Source organism: Scyliorhinus canicula, chromosome 6, assembly GCF_902713615.1.
Source record: "Scyliorhinus canicula chromosome 6, sScyCan1.1, whole genome shotgun sequence".
In the NCBI taxonomy this organism is placed as follows: domain Eukaryota; kingdom Metazoa; phylum Chordata; class Chondrichthyes; order Carcharhiniformes; family Scyliorhinidae; genus Scyliorhinus; species Scyliorhinus canicula.
The window spans coordinates 8169031-8191571 of record NC_052151.1 but is presented as its reverse complement, the minus strand read 5'-3'; the positions used below and the strand labels follow the sequence as shown (position 1 = coordinate 8191571).

Here is a 22541-nt window from a genome sequence, read left to right as displayed (position 1 = left end):
GCATGATGAGTTTGGGCAGCCCCCAAAGCGAGCCAGGGTAAGCCACCAGCTGCATTCCCCTGGCACGATCCCCATCCCACATACTCCACACCTATCACCATCATTGTCAACTCCCCAGCAGCCTCGGGGACACCCATACCTAGAGTCACAGCTTCCAAAGTCAGATCAGCCTTCTTGAAAGTGAACCCTTGGAGAGAAACGGGTCCTGATGGAAACGTTGGTCATGCACACAGATCCTGCATGGACCAACTGCCGGGTGTGTTTGTGGATATCTTCAACCTCTCTTACACTGTTCAAGACTGAGAGAAGGAAGAATTTCTTCTCTCAGAGAGTTGTGAACTTGATGGAATTCTCCACCACAGAAAGCTGTTGGGGCCAGTTCATTGGATACATTCAGGAGGGAGCTGGATGTGGCCCTTGAGACTAAAGGGAACAATGGGTGTGGAGAGATAGCGTGAGTGGGATGCTGAATTTGCATGATCAGCCACGATCATATTGAATTGTGGTGCAGGCTCAAAGGGCCGAATGGCCTACTCCTGCACCTATTTTCTATGTTTTCTATGTTTCAATGTTCCGAGGTTCCCACCTACTTCAGGAAGACCACCATCATACTGGCGCCAATGAAGAACCAGAAAACGTGCCTCAGCAACTACTGTTCAGTGGCCTTGATATCGATCATTATGAAGGGGCTGGTTTAGCTCACTTGGCTAAATCGCTGGCTTTTAAAGCAAACCAAGCAGGACAGCAGCACGGTTCGATTCCTGTACCAGCCTCCCTGGACAGGCGCCGGAATATTCATTTCAATAGTCCTCAATACCGGAACCCCGCAAAGCTGTGTACTTAGTGCCCTATTGTATACACAGGACGGTGTGGCAAAGTTTGGCTCCAACTCCTTCTACAAACTTGCTAATGACACGACCGCAGTGAGTCGGATCTCGAACAACGATGAGTCAGAGTACAGGAGGGAAATAGAGAACCTGGTAGTATGGTGTAATGATAACAATTTCTCCCTCAACGTCAGCAAAACGAAAGAGCTGGTCATTGAAATGAAAAATTAGATGAAATGAAAATCGCTTATTGTCACGTGTAGGCTTCAATGAAGTTACTGTGAAAAGCCCCTGGTCGCCACATTCCGGCGCCTGCTCGGGGAGGTTGGTACGGGAATTAAACCGTGCTGCCGGCCTGCCTTGGTCTGCTTTAAAAGCCAGTGATTTAGCCCAGTGTGCTAAACCAGCCCAAGTTAATCGCTTATTGTCACAAGTAGGCTTGAAATGAAGTTACTGTGAAAAGCCCCTAGTCGCCACATTCCGGCACCTGTTCGGGAAGGCTGGTACAGGAATTGAACCGTGCTGTTTGAGTGCCTTGGTCTGCTTTCAAAGCCAGCGATTTAGCCGTGTGCTAAACCAGCCCCTTCCATTGACTTCAGGAAGCGATGTATCATACACACCCCTGTCTGCATCACTGGTGCCGATGTGAAGATGGTTGACAGCTTCAAATTCCTAGGTATGCACATCACCAACAATCTATCCTGGTCCACCAACGTTGACGCTACGAGCAAGAAAGCATAATAGCGCCTATACTCTCTCAGGAAACAAGAGAAATTCAGCATTCCATATTGACTCTCATCAACTTTTACATGTGCACCATAGAGAGCATCCTATCTGGCTGCATCACAGCCTGGTATGGCAACTGCTCGGCCCAGGACCGCAAGTAACTACAGAGTCGTGAACACAGCCCAGTCTATCACACAAAACTGCCTCCCATCCAATGACTCTGTTTACACCTCCCACTGCCTGGGGAAAGTGGGCAGCATAGTCAAAGACCCGCTCCCAGAGTTATTCTCTTTTCCAACCTCTTCCACCAGGCAGGAGATACAGAAGTCTGAGAACATGCACTAACCGGATCAAAAACAGCAGGCTGGATTCTCCATTTTGGAAACTAAATCCCCAGGCTGATGGTAAAAATGTGGTCTTTTACGCCAGGAAAATTGGCATCAAAATGCCACAAACTCCCCATTTCGCTGGGGACTAGCAGGGAGCGGTCAAAGAGCTCGCAGCTCTAGCTGCCGATATGGCTCCCTACACTTCCAGGTCAGAGGCCGCACATGCGCACGGCGGTGGCCTGCAGCGGCTGCGCCTTGCTCCATGGTGGACTCAATCCGCTGACCTAGACCGGCAAAATAGTGCCCCGCATCAGTCGCTCGCGCACCCCGGACCACCTGCCCAAATTGCCCCCAGCCTAGAATGAAGCCCCCCCCCCCCCCGCCTTCTCGCCGATCGGCTCTCCCCTGACTATAGCAGCCCTGGACTGAGTCCGCCGCTGCCTCGTGGGGTTCCCGAACGGCTGGACCATGAGAGTCCCACGCTGTCGGGAATTCGGCCGGTCGGGAACGGAGCATCGCGGAGCGGGCCAATGGCCTGAGGCGGTAGATACTCGTGGAGTATCGCCGCGATTTTCGGGCAGCGGATTATTTAAAAACCGCCGCCGCTCCTGATTTCGGCGTTCAAACAGATTCTCCGATCCATCGCTGAACGCGATTTTGGCATTGGTGGGGTGGAGAATCCAGCCCAGCTTCTTCCCTGCTGTTATCAGACTCCTGAATGATCCTCTTATGGACTGAACTAATTGCTCCACACAACTTCTCTATTGAGTAGTATTACACTCCATTTGCTTCACCCAATGACTGTGTTCACATGTGCATTACATCGTGTATTTATCGTATGTCCTGTGTTTTTTCATGTATGGAACAATCCGGCTCGACTGTATACAGAACAATACTTTTCACTGTACGTCGGTGCACGTGACAAAAAAATCAAATCCAATCAAGTCCAATCCATCGTCCCCGCAATGCGGTTCCCACCAGGCGGACCTGTAGGGAGTGCTGGGTAAGGATGGGCAACACACCAGGCCAGCCAGGGTGAGTCACCATTATCATGCAACTGGCACCACCCCTGTCCCACATTCCCGTATCCAAACACCCTCCTGGAGGGCGACTGAACCCCGCCCATCAACAATCCACTTATGCACGGTAGCACAGTGGTTAGCACAGTTTCTTCACAGCTCCAGGGTACCAGGTTCGATCCCCAGCTTGGGTCACTGTGCGGAGTTTGCACTTTCTCCCTGTGTCTGCAATTTCCTCCCACAGTCCAAAGATGTGCAGATTAGGTGGACTTGGCACCAATTGGAGGAGGAGGATACCCACTCCCGTTGGCCGTCAAGGTCACCACAGCCCTTTATGCCTCAGGTTCATTTCAGGGCTCTAGCGGTGTCTTGTGTGCCATTTCCCAACCTACAGCCCCCAATTGAATTATTTTTTGTTATAAATCTAGAGTACCCAATTTTTTTTTTCCAATTCAGGGGAAATTTAGCGTAGCCAATCCACCTACCCTGCACATGTTTGGGCTGTGGGTGTGAAACCCACGCAGACATGGGGAGAATGTGCAAACTCCACATGAATAGTGACCAGCCAGGCTTCGAACCCGGGCCCTCAGCACCGTAGGCCACAATTGACTTTGCGTTATCACCAGGATGTCCAAGTCCAGGGGGTAATAAATGGCACGCATATTTCTATGCATGCCAGTACCGGGCAGTCTGGGAGCACCCTTCATTAAAAGGAAGTGATTGTCAAACTTTTTTGTGACCACCATATCAATATCATGCTTTGTCTGCACACTTCCCCGGGAGTGTGCACAACAGCTACATCCTGGGAGCTGCACCCTCCCACAATCCTGACCCCAACCGTCCCTATCCCCCGAATGTGCTGCTCCCTCCCCCCTACCCCCCCCCCCCACCCCGTACCATTTCAGTGATCCTCCGTGAGCCCTCCGTGCTCTACCACCATGTCAAGGTGTGTCCGCAGGATGCGCATCAGGGATGGGGGCAGCTTTCCAGCCATGGCCGTCACTTATTAAGCAATGCCTCAGGCACCCTCATAATGCTGATGCTGTCTTCAGGCACTCTTCAGTGGTCGCCATCCAAGAATTGTGCCATGGTGTCACGCATTACTGACGCTATCTCCTGCGCCCGTAGCTTTTGGGACTCCTCCAATCGGCTACGGACCCGCTGATGTGTCACTTCTATCTCTCTGTGAATCTCACAGCCGCACCCTATCATCTGCATCAGATCCAGGATTGCCTTGTCCAGAGGCTCCACATCTGACTGGGTCTCAGCTGGGATCCAACAACCATCAACTGCTGTCCCCCCTGAACTTTCCTGCGTCCACCTGATGTGCATCTGCAACTGTGTGCTGCTCACCAGATTGTGCCCAAGAAGCTGGTCCACTACTTCCACCCACCGAAGTGTGTCTCTGCAGTGGTGGACGGTGGGGATGACAACTTGACGCCCCAACAGTGCCCTCCTTGAAGCCCTCCTCCGAAGTGTTCTCTTGTACGGAGGGGGGGGGGGGGGGGGGGGCATCTTGGATGGCCGTGCCATCAGATAGATATACTGCTGGAGAAAGGACATGTTGTCAGTCAGAGGGAAGGATCATCATCCTGACATGAACAACTCACTTGTGACAAGCCATCTGGGTGGGGGCGAGTAAATGCTCACTTCTGTGGCCCACGCCAAGCTCTGTCCTCGGCCACCCCCCAAACATCAAGGCCCGTTCCTTGTAGTGGGTGAGGACCCTGATCTCCGGTGCCTGTCTGGGACACAGAGGGGACATTGTGAGCAGCACGCTTCAAGTATCAGAGATGGGGAGGGGGGCATGGCAGGGGACAGGTAGATGCACCACTGCTGGGCATGGTTGGGGTGTGCTGGTCAGTATAGGGGTATACTGGAGCATGCCATGATATTGCCAGGTGCAGGGGCATGGGGGGGGGTGGTGCGGGTGGCATTGAACAGTGCCATGTTGCCGATGCAAACTTACCCGTGCGGCCCAGTGGAGGTCATTGACCTTCTTGCAGCACTGGGTAGCAGTCTTCCTGGTGACACTCCCCGAGCTGATGGCCACTGCCTCCCAGACGACATTGGCTGAATTGTGGCTGACCCTCCGACCCCCTCATGATAACTGTGTCTTCCTGGATCTGGATAAGACCGTGTTCATCTGTCTGCCCAGGTCGGCATCTCCGAATTATGAAGTAGCTCTGTGCGGTAGGACAGCTGCATGCTATTTGGGGTTTGCTCTGTGGGATTGGTGTCAGTGCTGCTCCCCCTCATTAACGGGGAGCTGCCAGGTGCATCCCGGCGAGTCAGCCAGCGGAACAGTCCTTTGTGGGTTGAAGCCCATGGGCATCATTAAGCATCCCAGTTAATGTTAACTGGTGATGGCCTCAGTTTGATTGGCCATCCCCGCTCACAAATATACTTAGAACAAATTTGGTTAGCTTGCGCCCTATGTTTCTATGATTAGAATCTGAAATGCACTACCTGAGTGTGGTGTGGATTTCAAAATGGAATTGAATAATTATATGAAGAGATAAAAATTGCAGGGTTGTGGAGCAAATGTGGAAGTATGAAACTAGATAAGCTGCTCTTGCTGAATAGCCTCCTTTTGTAACAATTTTATTGTTCCTGATTCTATCTTTTTTCTCTTATGTTATTTCTCTCAACATTGTCTGCATCCACGTTCAAGTAAGGATTTTATCTGAGCCCATAAGTATTGAGAACTTGTCATTACAAGATGCCAAAATGAAATTAAATGAAATGTTTCCCACTGCTGTCATCCTTTAATTGAATAAACAAATGTAAAATTTCTGAGACATCTACTTACTGTCTTTAGCAATGTAATCAACTCATCTATGGCTGTATTTGCATCAGAGAAGAACTGTTCAAGTGTTAGAGATGACCAATTCAGGAAAGTAACTCCTTGTCTCAGAACAGACTCAATCTAAAGAAAAAAATGACAAAGGACTTTGAATGTGAAATTATTATGCATCCTTCATAGCCAAAATATAAAAATTGGTAAAAATATATACATTGGTAGTTCATTTACAAAGACAAAGAACAATACAGCACAGGAAAGGCCCTTTGGCCCTCCAAGCCTGAACGGTCATAATGCTACCGTTGGCCAAACCCCTCAGCACTTCCTAGTGGTGTATCCCTCTATACCCATGACTTTGTAAAGATGCCTTTTGAACGCTGGTAATGTATCTGCTTCACAACCTTCCCTGGAAACATGGTCCAGGCACTCACCGCCCTCTGTGTAAAAAAAAGTGTGATTCTGCCTCTCCACATAGCTGACACCCTCCAGACCAGGCAACATCTGGTAAACCTCCTCTGCAACCTCTCCAAAGCCTCTATATCAGGGGTGGGCAAACTTTTCCGTGCAAGGGCCACATTCAGAAATTCACAATTCACAAAGGGCCGCATAAGTAAAATAATTACTTCACCCGGTTATGATTCTGGGCGCCTCATATAGAACATAGAACAGTACAGCACAGAACAGGCCCTTCGGCCCTCGACGTTGTGCCGAGCAATGATCACCCTACTCAAGTCAACGTATCCACCCTATACCAGTAAGTAACCCAACAGCCCCCCCCCCCCATTAACCTTAAAAAAAAATTTTTTTAATACAAAAAAAAATTTTTAAAAAAAAATTTTTTTTTTTTTAATGACTTGGTGGGCCGCAGAAATACCTTTGGCGGGCCGCATGCGGCCCGCGGGCCGTAGTTTGCCCACCCCTGCTCTATATCCTTCTGGTAGTGTGGCGACCAGAATTCTGTGCAACAATCCAAATATGGTCTTATCAAGGTTCCAAATAACTGTAGCATGACTTGCCAGTTTTTATACTCGATGCTCCATCCAATGAAGGCAAGCATTCCATATGCTTTCTTGACTACCTTGTCCACTTGTGTTGCCACTTTCAAAGATCTGTGGACGTGTACGCTCAGATCTCTGTGACTTTCTATATTCCTAAGAGTTTTGCTATTTACGGTATATTTCCCCTCTATATTAGACCTACCAAAATGCATTATCTCACATTTGGCCAGATGAAATTCCATTTGCCATTTTTCTGCCCAAGTCTCCAACCTATCTATGTCCTACTGTATCCTCTGACAGTCCTCAACACTATCTGCCACTCCACCAACCTTGGTGCCACGTGTGGACCAGGACTACAAACAACAGAAGCCCCATCACCAATGCCTATTGAACACTTCTCGTCACAACCTTCCATTCAGAGAAACACCCTTCTACTGCTCACCTCTGCCTTCCGTGAACGAGCCAATTCTGTATCCACCTTGCAACCTCACTTCTGATCCCGTGTGACTTCTCCTTTGGTACCAGTCTGCCATGAGGCACCTTGTCAAAGGCTTTTCTGAAGTCCATGTAAACAGCATCCACCACCCTCCCCTCATCAATTATCTTTGCCATCTCCTCAAAAACCTCGATCAAAGAAGTGAGGCATGACCTCCCCTTCACAAAACCATGCTGTCTATCGTTAATGGGTCCATTTGTTTCCAAATAGGAAAACTCCTGTCCTTGAGAATTTTCTCCAATAATTTCCTACTACCGACTTGAAGTTCACCAACCTATAGTTTCCTGGATTATCCCTGCTACCTTTCTGAAACAGCGGTACCACGTTAGCCATTCTCCGGTCCTCACAGGGGCTGGTTTAGCACAGGGCTAAAGAGCTGGCTTTTAAAGCAGACCAAGGCAGGCCAGTAGCATGGTTCAATTCCCGAACTAGCCTCCCTGAACAGGCGTCGGAATGGGCGACTAGGGGCTTTTCACAGTAACTTAATTTGAAGCCTACTTATGGCAGTAAGTAATTTCCATTTCATTTCATTTTTTTCTGAGACCTCACCTGTAGCCAATGAGGGTACAAAGATGTCAGTCAAGGCCCCAGCAATTTCCTTTCTTGCTTCCCTCAGTATTCTGGGGTAAATCCTATCAAGCCCAAGGGACAAATCTACCTTAATGTCTTTTAAAACCCCAAATACCTCCTCCTTTTTAGTGTCAACATGACCCAGACTGCCCACACACCCTTCCCAAGAATCATCTTCCACAAAATCTTTTTTTCTGGTGAACACTGAAGCAAAGTACTCATTTAGTACCTCGCCCATTTCCCCTGGCTCAACACATAGACCCACTGTTCTTAAGTGGTCCAATCCTTTCCCTGGCCACATGTTAGATATTAGTTATCATCGCCTTTAGTAAGGCATTTAACAAAGTCCCTCATGGCAGACTGTACAAAAGGTAAAGTCCCATGTGAAGTGGATGTTCAGTGATGAGACCTCTTAAAACTGAATAGCTAGGATGCCACTTGAACAGTTTTAGATAAATTAGTTTATTAAGGATTGAGATTAATTATAGAAAGTGTACTGAGTAATCATTATTAACCATTAAACCTGTATTTTAGGACATAGCAGTGATAATCATGTAAACTCTGGCGACAAGCAGTGCACAGTGCATGATGGGATTTAGATTAGCTAACATGCCCATGTTTTTGAGACACAGGAGGTGTGTGATCAGCAGATTACATAGTGGAGGTAAGCAAGTTTTATCAGTGGCCCCAATATCCTCTTAAGTGAAAAGGATGCCACTTCTGATATCATGTCCCTCTGAAACAATCCATGGAGTAAAGAGGATGCCAGTTCTGCCATCCTGTCCCTGATGAACAATGGGTGAGCAGGATGTCAGGATGGGGAAAACAAATTGATATTCACATGAAGCTTTTGGTAAACAACAGGTGACAGGATGAGGCTCAATCATGGGTTGATCACAATTTTATTGGATAGGTTTGGACATGGCAGCTTCAGGGATTGGATCGAGTCCAACTTAGGGTGGGCTATTGATTTTTGGAAATTGTATAATTGATGTGTTTTTATCAGTGTTCAGCAGATTGATCTTGGCATTATCCAGGTCCATCTCCATGTACACGGAACCAAACTTGGGATAATAAATAGCCATCTTAACCAGGTTGTGTGTCTGCTCTGTTTATTAAGCCAAGGCTGAACAATGAGGGGCGAGCCCCACGTTAAGGCTGGCTCAATACTCACGCCTACACCATGGAATTTGAAGTATACTAGCTAGATGGATAAATAACTGGCTTGGCAAGAGGAAACAGAGAGTAACAGTGGAAGGGAGTTGTAATAATCCACAGGAGGCAGGAGTCCCGTCACCACACCAATATTTATTTCCAATGACTAGAACATAGAACATAGAACGATACAGCGCATAAGAACATAAGAACTAGGAGCAGGAGTAGGCCATCTGGCCCCTCGAGCCTGCTCCGCCATTCAATTCGATCATGGCTGATCTTTTGTGGACTCAGCTCCACTTTCCGGCCCGAACACCATAACCCTTAATCCCTTTATTCTTCAAAAAACTATCTATCTTTACCTTAAAAACATGTAATGAAGGAGCCTCAATTGCTTCACTGGGCAAGGAATTCCATAGATTCACAACCCTTTGGGTGAAGAAGTTCCTCCTAAACTCAGTCCTAAATCTACTTCCCCTTATTTTAAGGCTATGCCCCCTAGTTCTGCTGTCACCCGCCAGTGGAAACAACCTGCCCGCATCTATCCTATCTATTCCCTTCATAATTTTAAATGTTTCTATAAGATCCCCCCTCATCCTTCTAAATTCCAACGAGTACAGTCCCAGTCTACTCAACCTCTCCTCATAATCCAACCCCTTCAGCTCTGGGATTAACCTAGTGAATCTCCTCTGCACACCCTCCAGCGCCAGTACGTCCTTTCTCAAGTAAGGAGACCAAAACTGAACACAATACTCCAGGTGTGGCCTCTCTAACACCTTATACAATTGCAACATAACCTCCCTAGTCTTAAACTCCATCCCTCTAGCAATGAAGGACAAAATTCCATTTGCCTTCTTAATCACCTGTTGCACTTGTAAACCAACCTTCTGTGACTCATGCACTAGCACACCCAAGTCTCTCTGAACAGCGGCATGCTTTAATATTTTATCGTTTAAATAATAATCCCGTTTGCTGTTATTCCTACCAAAATGGATAACCTCACATTTGTCAACATTGTATTCCATCTGCCAGACCCGAGCCCATTCACTTAACCTATCCAAATTCCTCTGCAGACTTCCAGTATCCTCTGCACTTTTCGCTTTACCACTCATCTTAGTGTCATCTGCAAACTTGGACACATTGCCCTTGGTCCCCAACTCCAAATCATCAATGTAAATTGTGAACAATTGTGGGCCCAACACGGATCCCTGAGGGACACCACTAGCTACTGATTGCCAACCAGAGAAACACCCATTTATCCCAACTCTTTGCTTTCTATTAATTAACCAATCCTCTATCCATGCTACTACTTTACCCTTAATGCCATGCATCTTTATCTTATGCAGCAACCTTTTGTGTGGCACCTTGTCAAAGGCTTTCTGGAAATCCAGATATACCACATCCATCGGCTCCCCGTTATCTACTGCACTGGTAATGTCCTCAAAAAATTCCACTAAATTAGTTAGGCATGACCTGCCTTTAACGAACCCATGCTGCGTCTGCCCAATGGGACAATTTCTATCCAGTACAGGCCCTTCGGCCCACGATGTTGCACCGACATGGGAAGTCAAAAACTAAAGGCCATCTAACCTACACTATGCCATTATCATCCATATGCTTATCCAATAAACTTTTAAATGCCCTCAATGTTGGCGAGTTCACTACTGTTGCAGATACAAGAGCAGCTCCAAACAGTGCTGCTAGCATTCCAGTCAACTTAAGACTACTCAAAGCCTACACAGGTGCTTATATGGGCCCCCTCAATGAGCTATCAGAGGGAGCTCATACTCCAATTGGCCAACCAATAATGCTAATTGGAGGTCATTACACCCCTCCCCCCCAAGGTCCGAGAAATTCCTGCCAGCTGGCATTCCTCTGAGCTTCTTCCTGCTACTCATGTCCGGGTCTGTCACCTCAGTGTCGTCCGCTGGGTCGTTCTCCGACGTGGGCGGGGTGTATCTTATAGGTGCCCGTCTTTTTCTTGACGACCTCCTTGAAAGTTGTTCTTCCTCCTCCTCGGGGAGAGGTGTCGCGGCGGCCTCGTCGAACGTGTCCATCTCCGACTCTGACGACTAGATGACGGGGTCTGGAGAAATTGCTCGGGGCTGGGGTGTGGGTATCTTTTCCATCTGGGCTATCCCAGCTTGAGGCGGTCAGCTTCGCCTGCCTCCAGGTGTGGTTCCGCTGCCCTTATTTGATCTAGGTGTTTCTTCAGCACCTTACCTCCTATCGAAACTTCATAGGATATTCCCATAATTCTTGACCCAAACCGATGCCCCCACCTGGAAAGGTCTCTGCTGCCGACTATTATCATGCCCCTGCGTTGGGCCTCCTGTTGTTTCTCCACTTTCCCCGTTAAATCTGGGAAAAGGAGACTCAGCCTCGTTCGCAGCCGCCTACCCATTAAGAGTTCAGCTGGCGGTATGCCCGTTGTGGAATTCAGTGTGGTCCTGTAATCAAACAGCCAGCGGGAGAGCTTTGTGTCCATTGACGCTGCCGGCTGCTTCTTGAGCCCCGCTTTAAGTGTCTGGACCGCTCTCTCTGCCAGGCCGTTGGATGGTAACGGGCTGTCTTGATGTGGCGGACTCCGTTTTCTTTTAGGAATTTTCCAAATTCCCCACTTGTGAATGCCGTTCCGTTGTCCGACATCAATACCTCCGGCAGTCCATGTGTTGCAAACGAGGCCCTGAGCTTTGATTGTCGATGCTGTGCTTGCCGTGTTTACCCGGTGGACGTCCAACCATTTGGAGTAGGCATCCACTATCACCAAAAGCATTGAGCCCATGAAAGGGCCGGCGTGGTCAATATGCAGGCGGGTCCACGGTCTGCTTGACCATTCCCACGGGTGCAATGGCGCAGCTGGTGGCACTCTTTGCCCCTGTTGGCACTCCTGGCACCGACGTACCAAGGCTGCTATGTCTGTGTCCAATCCTGGCCACCAAACGTAGCTTCGAGCTGGCATCTTCATTTTAGACACCCTTGGGTGTCCGTGATGTAACTCGTTAAGATTGCCCGACGGCCCTGAGCTGGGACTATTACCAAGGCTCCCAATAATAGGATACCGTCTTCAACGGGTATTTGGTCCCTTCTGCTCCAGTATGGGTGCATCTGGGGCTCCACTGGTCTTTCCAGTTCCCCTGTTAGCAGTAAATGCTTCATCTTGGCTAAAACTGGGTCTATTTACGTCCACAACCGAATATGTTGTGCGTCCACTGGTGGGGTGTCCAAAGAATTTAGAGTCATTACTGTCTCCTCTACTTTCGGTATTAGCGGCGGGGTGTCCGGGAGGGGAAGTCTGCTCAAAGCATCTGCATTTGCTACTCGCGTTCCCGGTCTGTGCTCCAGAACGTATCTATACGCCGCCAGTAGCAACGCCCAGCATTGGATTCTAGCTGATGCGATTGGGGGTATTGACTTGTCTTCTTTTAATAACCCTAATAATGGCTTATGGTCCGTCACTATGGTGAATTTCCGCCCGTATAGATACGGGTGAAATTTTTTTACTGCTAATATTACCGCCAGTCCTTCCTTCTCGATTTGGGCGTACTTCCTCTCAGCCATCGCCAAGGTCCTCGAAGCATAGGCTATTGGCCGTTCTTCCCCATTCCTTCCTCCATGGGCTAAGATGGCTCCTACCCCGTAAGGGGATGCGTCACAAGTGACCACCAACTCCTTCCTTGGGTCATAATGCTCTCGGACATTTTTGGATGTGTGGTGAATGTAACTCCGTAATTCACACTGTATTGTATATACATGAGACCATGCATTGATAAGCGCAGTTACGTTGCCCGACCACTAGGGGGAGTAGCGCTGGGAATGCTTAGGAGTTTGTACAGGGCTCCACCCTTGGCTCCGCCCACGACTCCTCCCCCTGGACTGCTGTATAAATACCAATGCTCAGAGCCAGTCGTTCAGTTCATCAAGAGTTCAACGTGGAACAGGTTGGCTCTGTTGTAAGTAGATTAAAACCACTGTTCATATCTTAAAGCACGAGTCTAGTGAATTGATGGTTCCAACAGGATGACAGCTGTTCCTTAATGTCCCTAAATGCTCGGTTTTGGCGGGCGGACCATTTCCATTCTTGCCCCTTTTTTAGTAGCTGGTGGAGGGGTTCTAGGATGGATGCCCTATTTTCAATAAATTTGCCATAATAAGTTACCAACCCTAGAAATGATCATAGCTCCTGGACTCTGGTGGGAGCTGGGGCTTCTTTTATTGCCCTTACTCTGTCTTCCAATGGGTGTAAGCCCGACTCGTCTACTTTATATCCCAGGTACGTCACTTGTGGGGCCAGAAAAACAAATTTTCTCTTTTAAGCCGTACGCCTGCCTTTGCGAAACGCCGGAGCACTTCCTCCAGGTTTCTTAAGTGTTCCCTGTTCGTCCTACCCGTGATTAAGACATTGTCCAAATAAATCGCCACCTGCGGTAGTCCCTGCAGAATATTTTCCATCGCACGCTGGAATATAATGCAGGCTGATGACACTCTGAAAGGTAGCCTAGTATAACGAAAAAGGCCCTTCAGGGTGTTGATCATAGCGAACATCTGGGAGTCCTTGTCCAGTTTTAACTGCAGGTAGGCGTGGCTCATGTCCAGTTTCGTGAACAAAAGCCCACCTGCCAATTTGGCATATAGGTCGTCTATTTTTGGGATCGGGAATTTGTCCAGCAATGCGTATTTGTTTACCGTCTGTTTGAAATCTCCACAGAGACATATCGAGCCGTCTGGCTTCAAAATTGGTACCACCGGCGCTGCCCATTCCAAGAACTGTCCTGGTCTGATAATGCCGTCGTGCCGTAACCTTTCTATTTCGACCTCTACTTTCTTCCTTAACGCGAAAGATACCGCCCTGGCCTTACAAAATTTCGGAAGGGCTTCTGGGTCCACGTGCAAAGTTGCTTTGGCGCCTATGATTTGCTCCAAACCTTCTTGGAAGACCTCCGGGTATTTTTGGAGTACTCCACTCAACTGCCCACTTCCACTCTGGAAAATTTTCATCCAATCTAATTTTAGGTCTTTCAGCCAGTTCCGTCCAATTAAGCTCGGTCCGGAGCCCTCTACTATCGTCAATGGTAATCTGAGCATTTGTTTCTCATATTCCACGGGTATATGAGTCGTGCCTAGAACTTCCAGGGGTTCTCCCGTGTAGGTTTTAAGTTTCGTCGATGTTTTTGTTAGGGTTAGTGGCTGGATTCCATCTTTGATTTTTTTAAAATGCTGCCACTCCCATTACTGATACGGCTGCCCCGTCTCTATTTCCATTATTGTCGGCCGACCGTTCACCCGTGGGGTAATCTTAATAGGTTCTGCTTTCTTCATCGCAATATTATATAATTGTTCCCCTTCGGAGGAGGATGGGGAGTCTAGGTTGTATACTTCCCTGCGTCCCCACCTGCTATTCCTCTTTTGCCACCTCCTTCTAGGGTTTCTGTCGCTGTTACCCCACTCTGTCTGGTGCCAAAAATGGTCCTTCTCTGTTGGGGGAGCCTCAGCCAGTACTTCCCTCTGTCTCCAGTTAGTCCTAGCAGACTTGGGGGCAGCTCTGGGGTTTTCCTTTGGCCCTCTATTCCTCAGGCTTTTCCTGAGAGCGGCTATCTGGTAGCTGTACCCGTTGTGGTAGTCCCTCTCACAGGTATCGACCTCCATTGGCGTGCCCTGTAGTTCCTGCGCCCCACTTGCTGCCTTTTCTAGGGACAGTGCGAGCTGTAACGCCTGCCTGCAGTCTAGCTGCGTTTCCGCCAACAGGCGCTTCTGTATTGTGAGGTTGTTTACGCCACACACTAACCGGTCCCGAAGCATTTCATTTAGTGTCGGGCCAAACTCACATTTTTCCGCCAGCCTTCTCAGGCGGGTCAAGCAATTTGTGACTGACTCCCTGTCTTCCCGCTTCGCTGTGTAGAATCTGTACCTACGCAAAATGAGGGGTGGTTTTGGGTCATAGTGCTCTTTCACCAATTCCGTTAATTCTTGGAAAGAATTTTTGTCCGGCGCATCGGGATAAGTCAGACTACGTATAATGGCGAAAGCTGAGGGTCCGCACGCCGACAGCAGGACAATCCGTCTCCTTTCGTCCGTAATTATATCATTGGCCCGGAAGAAGTAACACATTCTCTCAACATACTGGGACCAGTCCTCAATAGTCGGGTCGAATGCATCTAACCTCCCAAAAAACAGCATTTTTGAAATAGCAAGGCTTACCCTCCGAGTGCGGCAGCTGGTCTCCGCAAAGTTCTTTGTTTACCTCGTCGCCACTGTAATAATCCACAGGAGGCACCACACCAATATTTATTTCCAATAACTAAATACAAGAGCAGCTCCAAACTGTGCTGCTAGCATTCCAGTCAACTTAAGACTGCTCACAAAGCCTACACAGGTGCTTATATGGGCCCCCTCAATGAGCTATCATTGAGGGAGCTCATACTCCAATTGGCCAACCAATAATGCTAATTGGAGGTAATTACAGGAGTTTTTCAGAAGAATGGAGATCTGCAACTAGTGATGTTCCCCAAGGATCAGTGCTGTGCCCACTGTTGCTTATAACATACATAAATGATCTGCAGGAAAATGTAGATGGTCTGATTAGCAAGTTTGCAGATGGCACTAAAATAGGTGGAGTTGCAGATGGTGAAGGAGACTGTCAGAGATTACATCAGAATATAAATAGATTGGAGAGCTGGGCAGAGAAATGGCAGATGGAGATTGTTTTTGTTATGTATATATGTGTGTTACAGAATGAAGATTTTCCCCGTGTATCCATCACACAAAACACTAGTCACCCTACCCAGAGCTCTGTAATCACCTCGAATAGCAATATTTGGCTGTTTGAAAGCAGACCAAGGCAGGCCAGCAGCACGGTTCAATTCCCGTATCAGCCTCCCTGAACAGGTGTCGGAATGTGGCGACTAGGGGCGTTTCGCAGTAACTTCATTTGAAGCCTACTTGTGACAATAAGCGATTTTCATTTCATTTCATTTATATCAGATAAAATGGATGGCAGGGTGGCGCAATGGCTAGCATTGCTGCATCACGGCGCCGACAATCCAGGTTCAATCCCAGCCCCAGGTGACTGTCCATGTGGGGTTTGCACATTCTCCCCATGTCTGCATAGGTCTCACCCCCACAATGTAAAGATGTGCAGGGTAGGTGGATTGGCCATGCTAAATTGCCCCTGAATTGGAAAAAAAAGAATTGGGTGCTTTACATTTTTTAAAAATACCAGGCCATATGGAAGGAAAAATCCGAATATTTTATCTTTGACCTGCTTAGGTGATCAAAACTAGTCCAGGAGACTATTCTGTATCTTAACTGATATTACAAGATCTTGAATGGTGTGTTCAAGATCTTGAAACAGCTCAACTCTCACTTCAAGCTATTCAGAGAATCAGGGTTCCTCAAACCAGCCAGCAATCTATTTTACAGGTTCAATATTAATACAATCCTACAGTGCAGAAGGAGGCCATTCGGCCCATTGAATCTACACCGGTCCTTGGACAGAGCACCCAGTGCCTCTATCCTATCCCTGTAACCCAGAAATCCCACCGAAGAGTTTGAACACTAAGGGGTAATTTATCATGGCCAATTCACCTAACTTGCACATCTTTGGACTGTGGGAGGAAACCAGAGCACCCGATTGAAACTCATGCAGACACAAGGAGACTACACACAGATGGTTACCCGAGGCCTTCTTTTTTCAAAGAGCTAACTCAAGCCTGGTTGTGCTTTTAGGTAACTGGTCACCTATGCCTCCTTACTTTATGCAGTTGAACCATTTCATCAAAAAATTACTTCAACATTGAAAAAGCACAAATGAATCACCTACAAGTCCTCAGATAGACACCCATTTTATTTAATCTTTTGGGTAACTTGTGATGCTTAAAAGTGGGAATTTATCTTGTGACACTCTAAAGCTTTTCCATAGTCTCAATCATTATTTAATTGTCTAAATTCAAAGGAATACAGGCCACGGTTAGGCAATCTGGCCTCGTAACTCAAACCTCTGAACACTGATTGACATCAGCCTAGGATATACAATGGATATACATTGAATGATGAGACTTACAAATATTTCACTTAATGTACCAAAAATTAATCGAGGGTAAATTAGAAGTTAATGAAAAAAATAATTGAAGGTGTAAAATAGGTTGTTGATTCCCTGTTACCCAATATTCATACTGCAAAAAATTTTAATTATCCCCCTATATTTTGGTTATGAAAACAAAGGTGATATGACTGCCAATTCATCTATCATTGGTCTAATTTTTCCCAATGAAACTAATTAATGACTGTAAATATTTTTTTTAAATTTAGAGTACCCAATTACTTTTTTCCAATTAAGGGGCAATTTGGTGTGACTAATCCACCGACCCTGCACATCTTTGGGTTGTGGGGCGAAATCTATGCAAACACGGTGAGAATTTACAGTGCAGAAGGAGGCCTTTCGGCCCATCAAGTCAGCATTGACCCTTAGAAAAAGCACCCTATCCGGCGAGAATGCACAAACTCCACACGGACAGTGACCCAGAGCCGGAATCGAACCTGTGACCTTGGCGCTGTGAGGCAGCAGTGATAACCACTGTGCCGCCGTGCTGCTCTAATGACTGTAACTATAAGCCAAATTCTCTGTGGCATGTTTTGTTTGCTTATCTATACATATCCTGTACAGGCTGAGGTTGTTCAAAAAGGCCCGTCTTCTGAAGTTTCCCCCTCGTCTGCGGCGTGGTGATCCTCAGGTTAAATCACCACCAGTCAGCTCTCCGCCTCAAAGGGGAAAGCAGCCTATGGTCATTCAGGACAACTGAAACTTTACTTTACTTATTAATATATAGCTTAATTACCTTTACCTGCGCAATTTCGTGCTCACCTTTTTAATTTTAGGAGTTATCAATGCCACAAACTCCAAAGGAATTCCTTCGCACACGCTCTCAAATGCTTGAAGAACAGACTAATTATAGAAATACAAAAAAAGAAAGGTTTTAATTAATTTGTATTCATTCAAGGGCATGAGCAAAGCTGATGAGGACAGCATTTACTTTCCTGAAGATCCTTGAGAAGATGGTGGTGAGCCATCTTCTTGAACAACAGTGTAGATTATTGTTTGCAAAAGCAGTTTTTTGATGCACAGGCTTATTATGCCATTTTAGAAGCAATTAAATAAATTGTTGTTAGCCTGAAGTCACGTCTTCTAGACAGGGCCAGGATGTGTAGCACTATGTTTGGGTGAATTATTTGTTCGCAAGGCAACATTTAGGGAAAGGTGATCAGAGTATCCTACAGTTAATATTAGCAATGAAAAGGAAAAGGAGCCAACTCGAGGGCACAATGGCACAGTGGTTAACACTACTGCCTCACAGCTCTAGGGTCCTGGGTTCAATTCTAGCCTTAGGTGACTGTCTATGTGATGATGTGGTGATGCCGGCGTTGGACTGGGGTGAGCACAGTAAGAAGTCTTAACAACACCAGGTTAAAGTCTAACATGTTTGTTTCAAACACTAGCTTTCAGAGCACTGTTCCTTCACCTGATTCACCTGAGGAAGGAGCAGTGCTCCGAAAGCTAATGTTTGAAACAAGCATGTTAGACTTTAACTTGGTGTTGTAAGACTTCTTATTGTCTATGTGGAGTTTTTACTTTCTCCTCGTGTGTGCGTGGGTTTCCTCCGGGTGCTCCAGTTTCCTCCCACAGCCCAAAGATGAGCAGGTTAGGTGGACTGGCCAAGCTAAATTGCCCGTTAGTGTCCAAAAAAGGTTAAGTTGGGTTACTGGGTTACGGGAATAGGGTTGAGGCGTGGGCTTTGGTAGGGTGTTCTTTCTAAGGGCCAGTGCAGACTCGATGGGCCGAATGGCCTCCTTCTGCACTGTAAATTCTATGATTTTATGATTCTATTGGATTAGGGTTAATTTGAATTATGAATTAATCTGGTGTTGATAAATTGGAATCAAGGATTTGATTCCAAGGAGTTGATTTGACGGAGTTCCATTTTGCTCTGATTGCCGGGAATTAGAACATAGAACAGTACAGCACAGAACAGGCCCTTCGGCCCTCGATGTTGTGCCGAGCAATGATCACCCTACTCAAACCCACGTATCCACCCTATACCCGTAACCCAACAACCCCCCCTTAACCTTACTTTTTAGGACACTACGGGCAATTTAGCACGGCCAATCCACCTAACCCGCACATCTTTGGACTGTGGGAGGAAGCCGGCGCACCCAGAGGAAACCCATGCACACACGGGGAGGACGTGCAGACTCCACACAGACAGTGACCCAGCCGGGAATCGAACCTGGGACCCTGGAGCTGTGAAGCATTTATGCTAACCACCATGCTACCGTGCTGCCCCCTTAAGGTGAGAGTGGGAATTTAAGAGAATTAACCTTAATCTTAATTAATCTTAAGCTTTTAAAAAAACATTTAAATCTCACATAAACTGCTGGTGGAAATTTGAAAATCTTTCAGAATTAAAGAAGGTAAAAACATGCCCCATAGTGGGCGGAGCATGGGGAGTAAATTAAACAGTTAGTAAACCAGTTTCTTTAAGCAAGGGAAGCCGAGGCTATAAAAACAAGCTTGTTCATTGCCTTGCATGGAGTGCCATTTTGCTCTGAGTGCCGGGAGTTAAGAGAAAAGTGGGAGTTTCAGAGAATTAAACTTAATTATAATTAACCTGAGATAGAAGCAAATTAGATAGAAGAACAACAGAAAATACTGGATAATCTCAGCAGGTCTGACAACATCTGTGGAGAGGAAAGCGAACTAATGTTTCAAATCTGGATGAATCTTTGTCAAAGCTAGAGAGAACTGGAAATGGGGTCAGAGTTATACAGTTGGTGTGTGGCGTGGAGTGGTGGGGTTGGATAGGGGGCCAGCGATAGCTGGAGATTGACAAAGGTATCGAGGGCAGAAGATAAAAGGATTATAAATGGGGTTAATTAAGGTTTAGGAGGCTGCTGACAGTGGCACAGAGAGATTAGAATGAGTGAATGGCAGAACAAAGTTGAGTAGTGTGTCAAAGGGCAACTGGGAACAGTTGGCCCAAGGGGAGTGGGGGAAGATGGAACAATGGTTAGGAAAAAACAGATCAATGGAAGAAATGAAAATAAAAATATATTGATAGAAATAAATATGGAGTAAAGGTGGAGAAGAGAGTTCACAGTCCAAAGTCGTTGAACTCAATGTTAAGTGCAGAAGGCTATACCATGGCTAATCGGAAGATGAGATGCCGTTCCCCCAATTTGCGCAGGGCTTCACTGGAACATTGCAGCAGGCCAAGGATGGACATGTGGATGTGAGAGCAGGATGGTGAGTTGAAATGGCAAGCAATAGGAAGATCTGAGTCCTGCTTGTGGACGGACGAGAGGTGTTTTGCAAAGCAGGCACCCAGTCTGCATTTCGTCTCAATTAACTTTAATCTTTTTTTCTTATTTTTTAGCAGAAACTGTGGTGGAAATTTGAAAATCTTTTACATTTAAAGGTGGAAAAAATAGTGTCCCTTGTGAGACTAGCCAGGAGAGTAAACTAGACAGTTAGTAAACTGGTTCACGCTGGATTTCTTTAAGCAGGGGAAGCTGAGGCTATAAAAACAAGCTCGGGCCTTGCACAGAGTGCCATTTTGCTGAGTGCCAGGAGTTGAGGTAAGAGTGGGAGTTTTGGCGAATTAATCTTAATTAACCTTGGCTGGATTATTTTGCCCTACAAGATCGCCATGGGTGGGATGTGGACCATGTGAAGGTCCACTGACCTCGGTGGAAATTTCTGGTCACCGGGCAGGTGCAGCCAGAGAATTCTGCCCCTTATTTTTTAAATTCTTTTAAAATCTAACATATATTGCTAGTAAAAATGTGAAAATCCTTCAGATTTAAAGAAGGTAAAAACAATGCCCCATAGTGGGACTAGCGTGGACAATAAATTAGGACAGTTAGTAAAGCGGTTCAGACTAGTTTCTTCAAGCAGGAGATTCCGAGGCTAAAAAAAAATAGTTTGTTCAGTGCCTTGCAAGGCATGCCATTTTGCTTTGCATGCAGGTGTCAAGGAAAGAGTGGGAGTTTAGGGAAGGTGGGAAAGTGGTGATAAGAGTGGGAGCTGAGCGGGTCACTGCTGGGTAGTGGACTGAATTTGAAAAACAATCCTAACTGTAAGATCATTGACTGGCAAGTAACTGCTAATTTGCATTTCCTGTTCTAAATTGCTTTCAGATTAAAGGTAAAAAGAACTATTTTACAGACGAAAGAGACTAAAACCTAGATGGAAATTTTTAAAAAATGAAAAACTAATGAAACAAAATAGAGATGCAGGACAAGGCGGTGTGTTGTACTTGCATAATGTGGAGCTGGTGGACCCCATTGCGGTTTCTAGGGAACACATCGTAAGCAAATGTTGGTTGCTTGAGGAACTTCGTCTCAGAGTTGAGGAGCTGGAGTCTCAGCTTTGGACGGTGTGACAGGGGCTGGTTTAGCACAGTGGGCTAAACAGCTGGCTTGTAATGTAGAACAAAGCCGGCAGCACGGGTTCAATTCCCGTACCGGCCTCCCCGAACAGGCGCTGAAGTGTGGCGACGAGGGACTTTTCACAGTAACTTCATTGGAGCCCACTTGTGACAATAAGCGATTATTATTATTATTATTATGATGTGGAGATGCCAGCGTTGGACTGGGGTGAGCGCAGTAAGAAGTTTTACAACAGCAGGTTAAAGTCCAACAGGTTTGTTCCAAACACCAGCTTTCGGAGCACTGCTCCTTCCTCAGGTGAATGAAGAGGTAAGTTCCAGAAACATATATATAGACAAATTCAAAGATGCAAAACAATGCTTTGAATGCGAGCATTTGCAGGTAATTAAATCTTTACAGATCCAGAGATGAAAAATGAAATGAAATGGAATCGCTTATTGTCACGAGTAGGCTTCAATGAAGTTACTGTGAAAAGCCCCTAGTCGCCACATTCCGGCGCCTGTCCGGGGAGGCTGGTACGGGAATTGAACCGTGCTGCTGGCCTGTTTGGTCTGCTTTAAAAGCCAGCGATTTAGCTCAGTGAGCTAAACCAGCCCCTGGTGAGCTAAACCAGCACCTGAGTGAGCTAAACCAGCCCCAAGTTAAAGAGGTGTGAATTGTCTCAAGCCAGGACAGTTGGTAGGATTTCGCAAACCCTGGCCAGGTGGTGGGGGTTGAGGCCATACTCATGTGTCCTGAACTTGGCTATAAGTTTCTGCTTGGCGATTTTGCATCGTCCCGCATCCTGAAGGCCTCCTTGGAAAACGCTTACCCGGAGATAAGAGGCTGAATGCCCTTGACTGCTGGAGTGTTCCCCAACTGGAAGGGAACATTCCTGCCTAGTGATTGCCGTGCGATATCCATTCATCCATTGTCGCAGCATCTGCATGGTCTTGCCAATGGACCACGCTTCGGGACATCCTTTCCTGCAGCGTATGAGTTAGACAACATTGGCCGAGTCGCACGAGTATGTACCGCATACCTGGTGGGTGGTGTTCTCGCATGTAATGGTGTACCCATGTCGATGATCTGGCACATCTTGCAGAGATTGCCATGGCAGGGTTGTGTGGTGTTGTGGTCGCTGTTCTGAAGGCTGGGTAGTTTGCTGCAAATAATGTTAATAGAACATTACAGCGCA

General features: G+C 46.9%; 1 protein-coding gene across 1 annotated transcript in view; it reads right to left on the bottom strand.

Annotated features, from left to right (window-relative positions):
- The window catches only part of LOC119966923 (dynein heavy chain 8, axonemal-like), a 1786259-nt gene that overhangs the window by 1223372 nt on the left and 540346 nt on the right, over positions 1–22541 (bottom strand). Inside the window, exons 19-20 of the mRNA XM_038798881.1 lie at positions 17784–17864; positions 5714–5830 (exon numbers count right to left, since the gene is read on the bottom strand). Coding sequence (XP_038654809.1) covers positions 5714–5830; positions 17784–17864 — 198 coding nt within the window. The remainder of the gene's footprint in view (positions 1–5713; positions 5831–17783; positions 17865–22541) is intronic.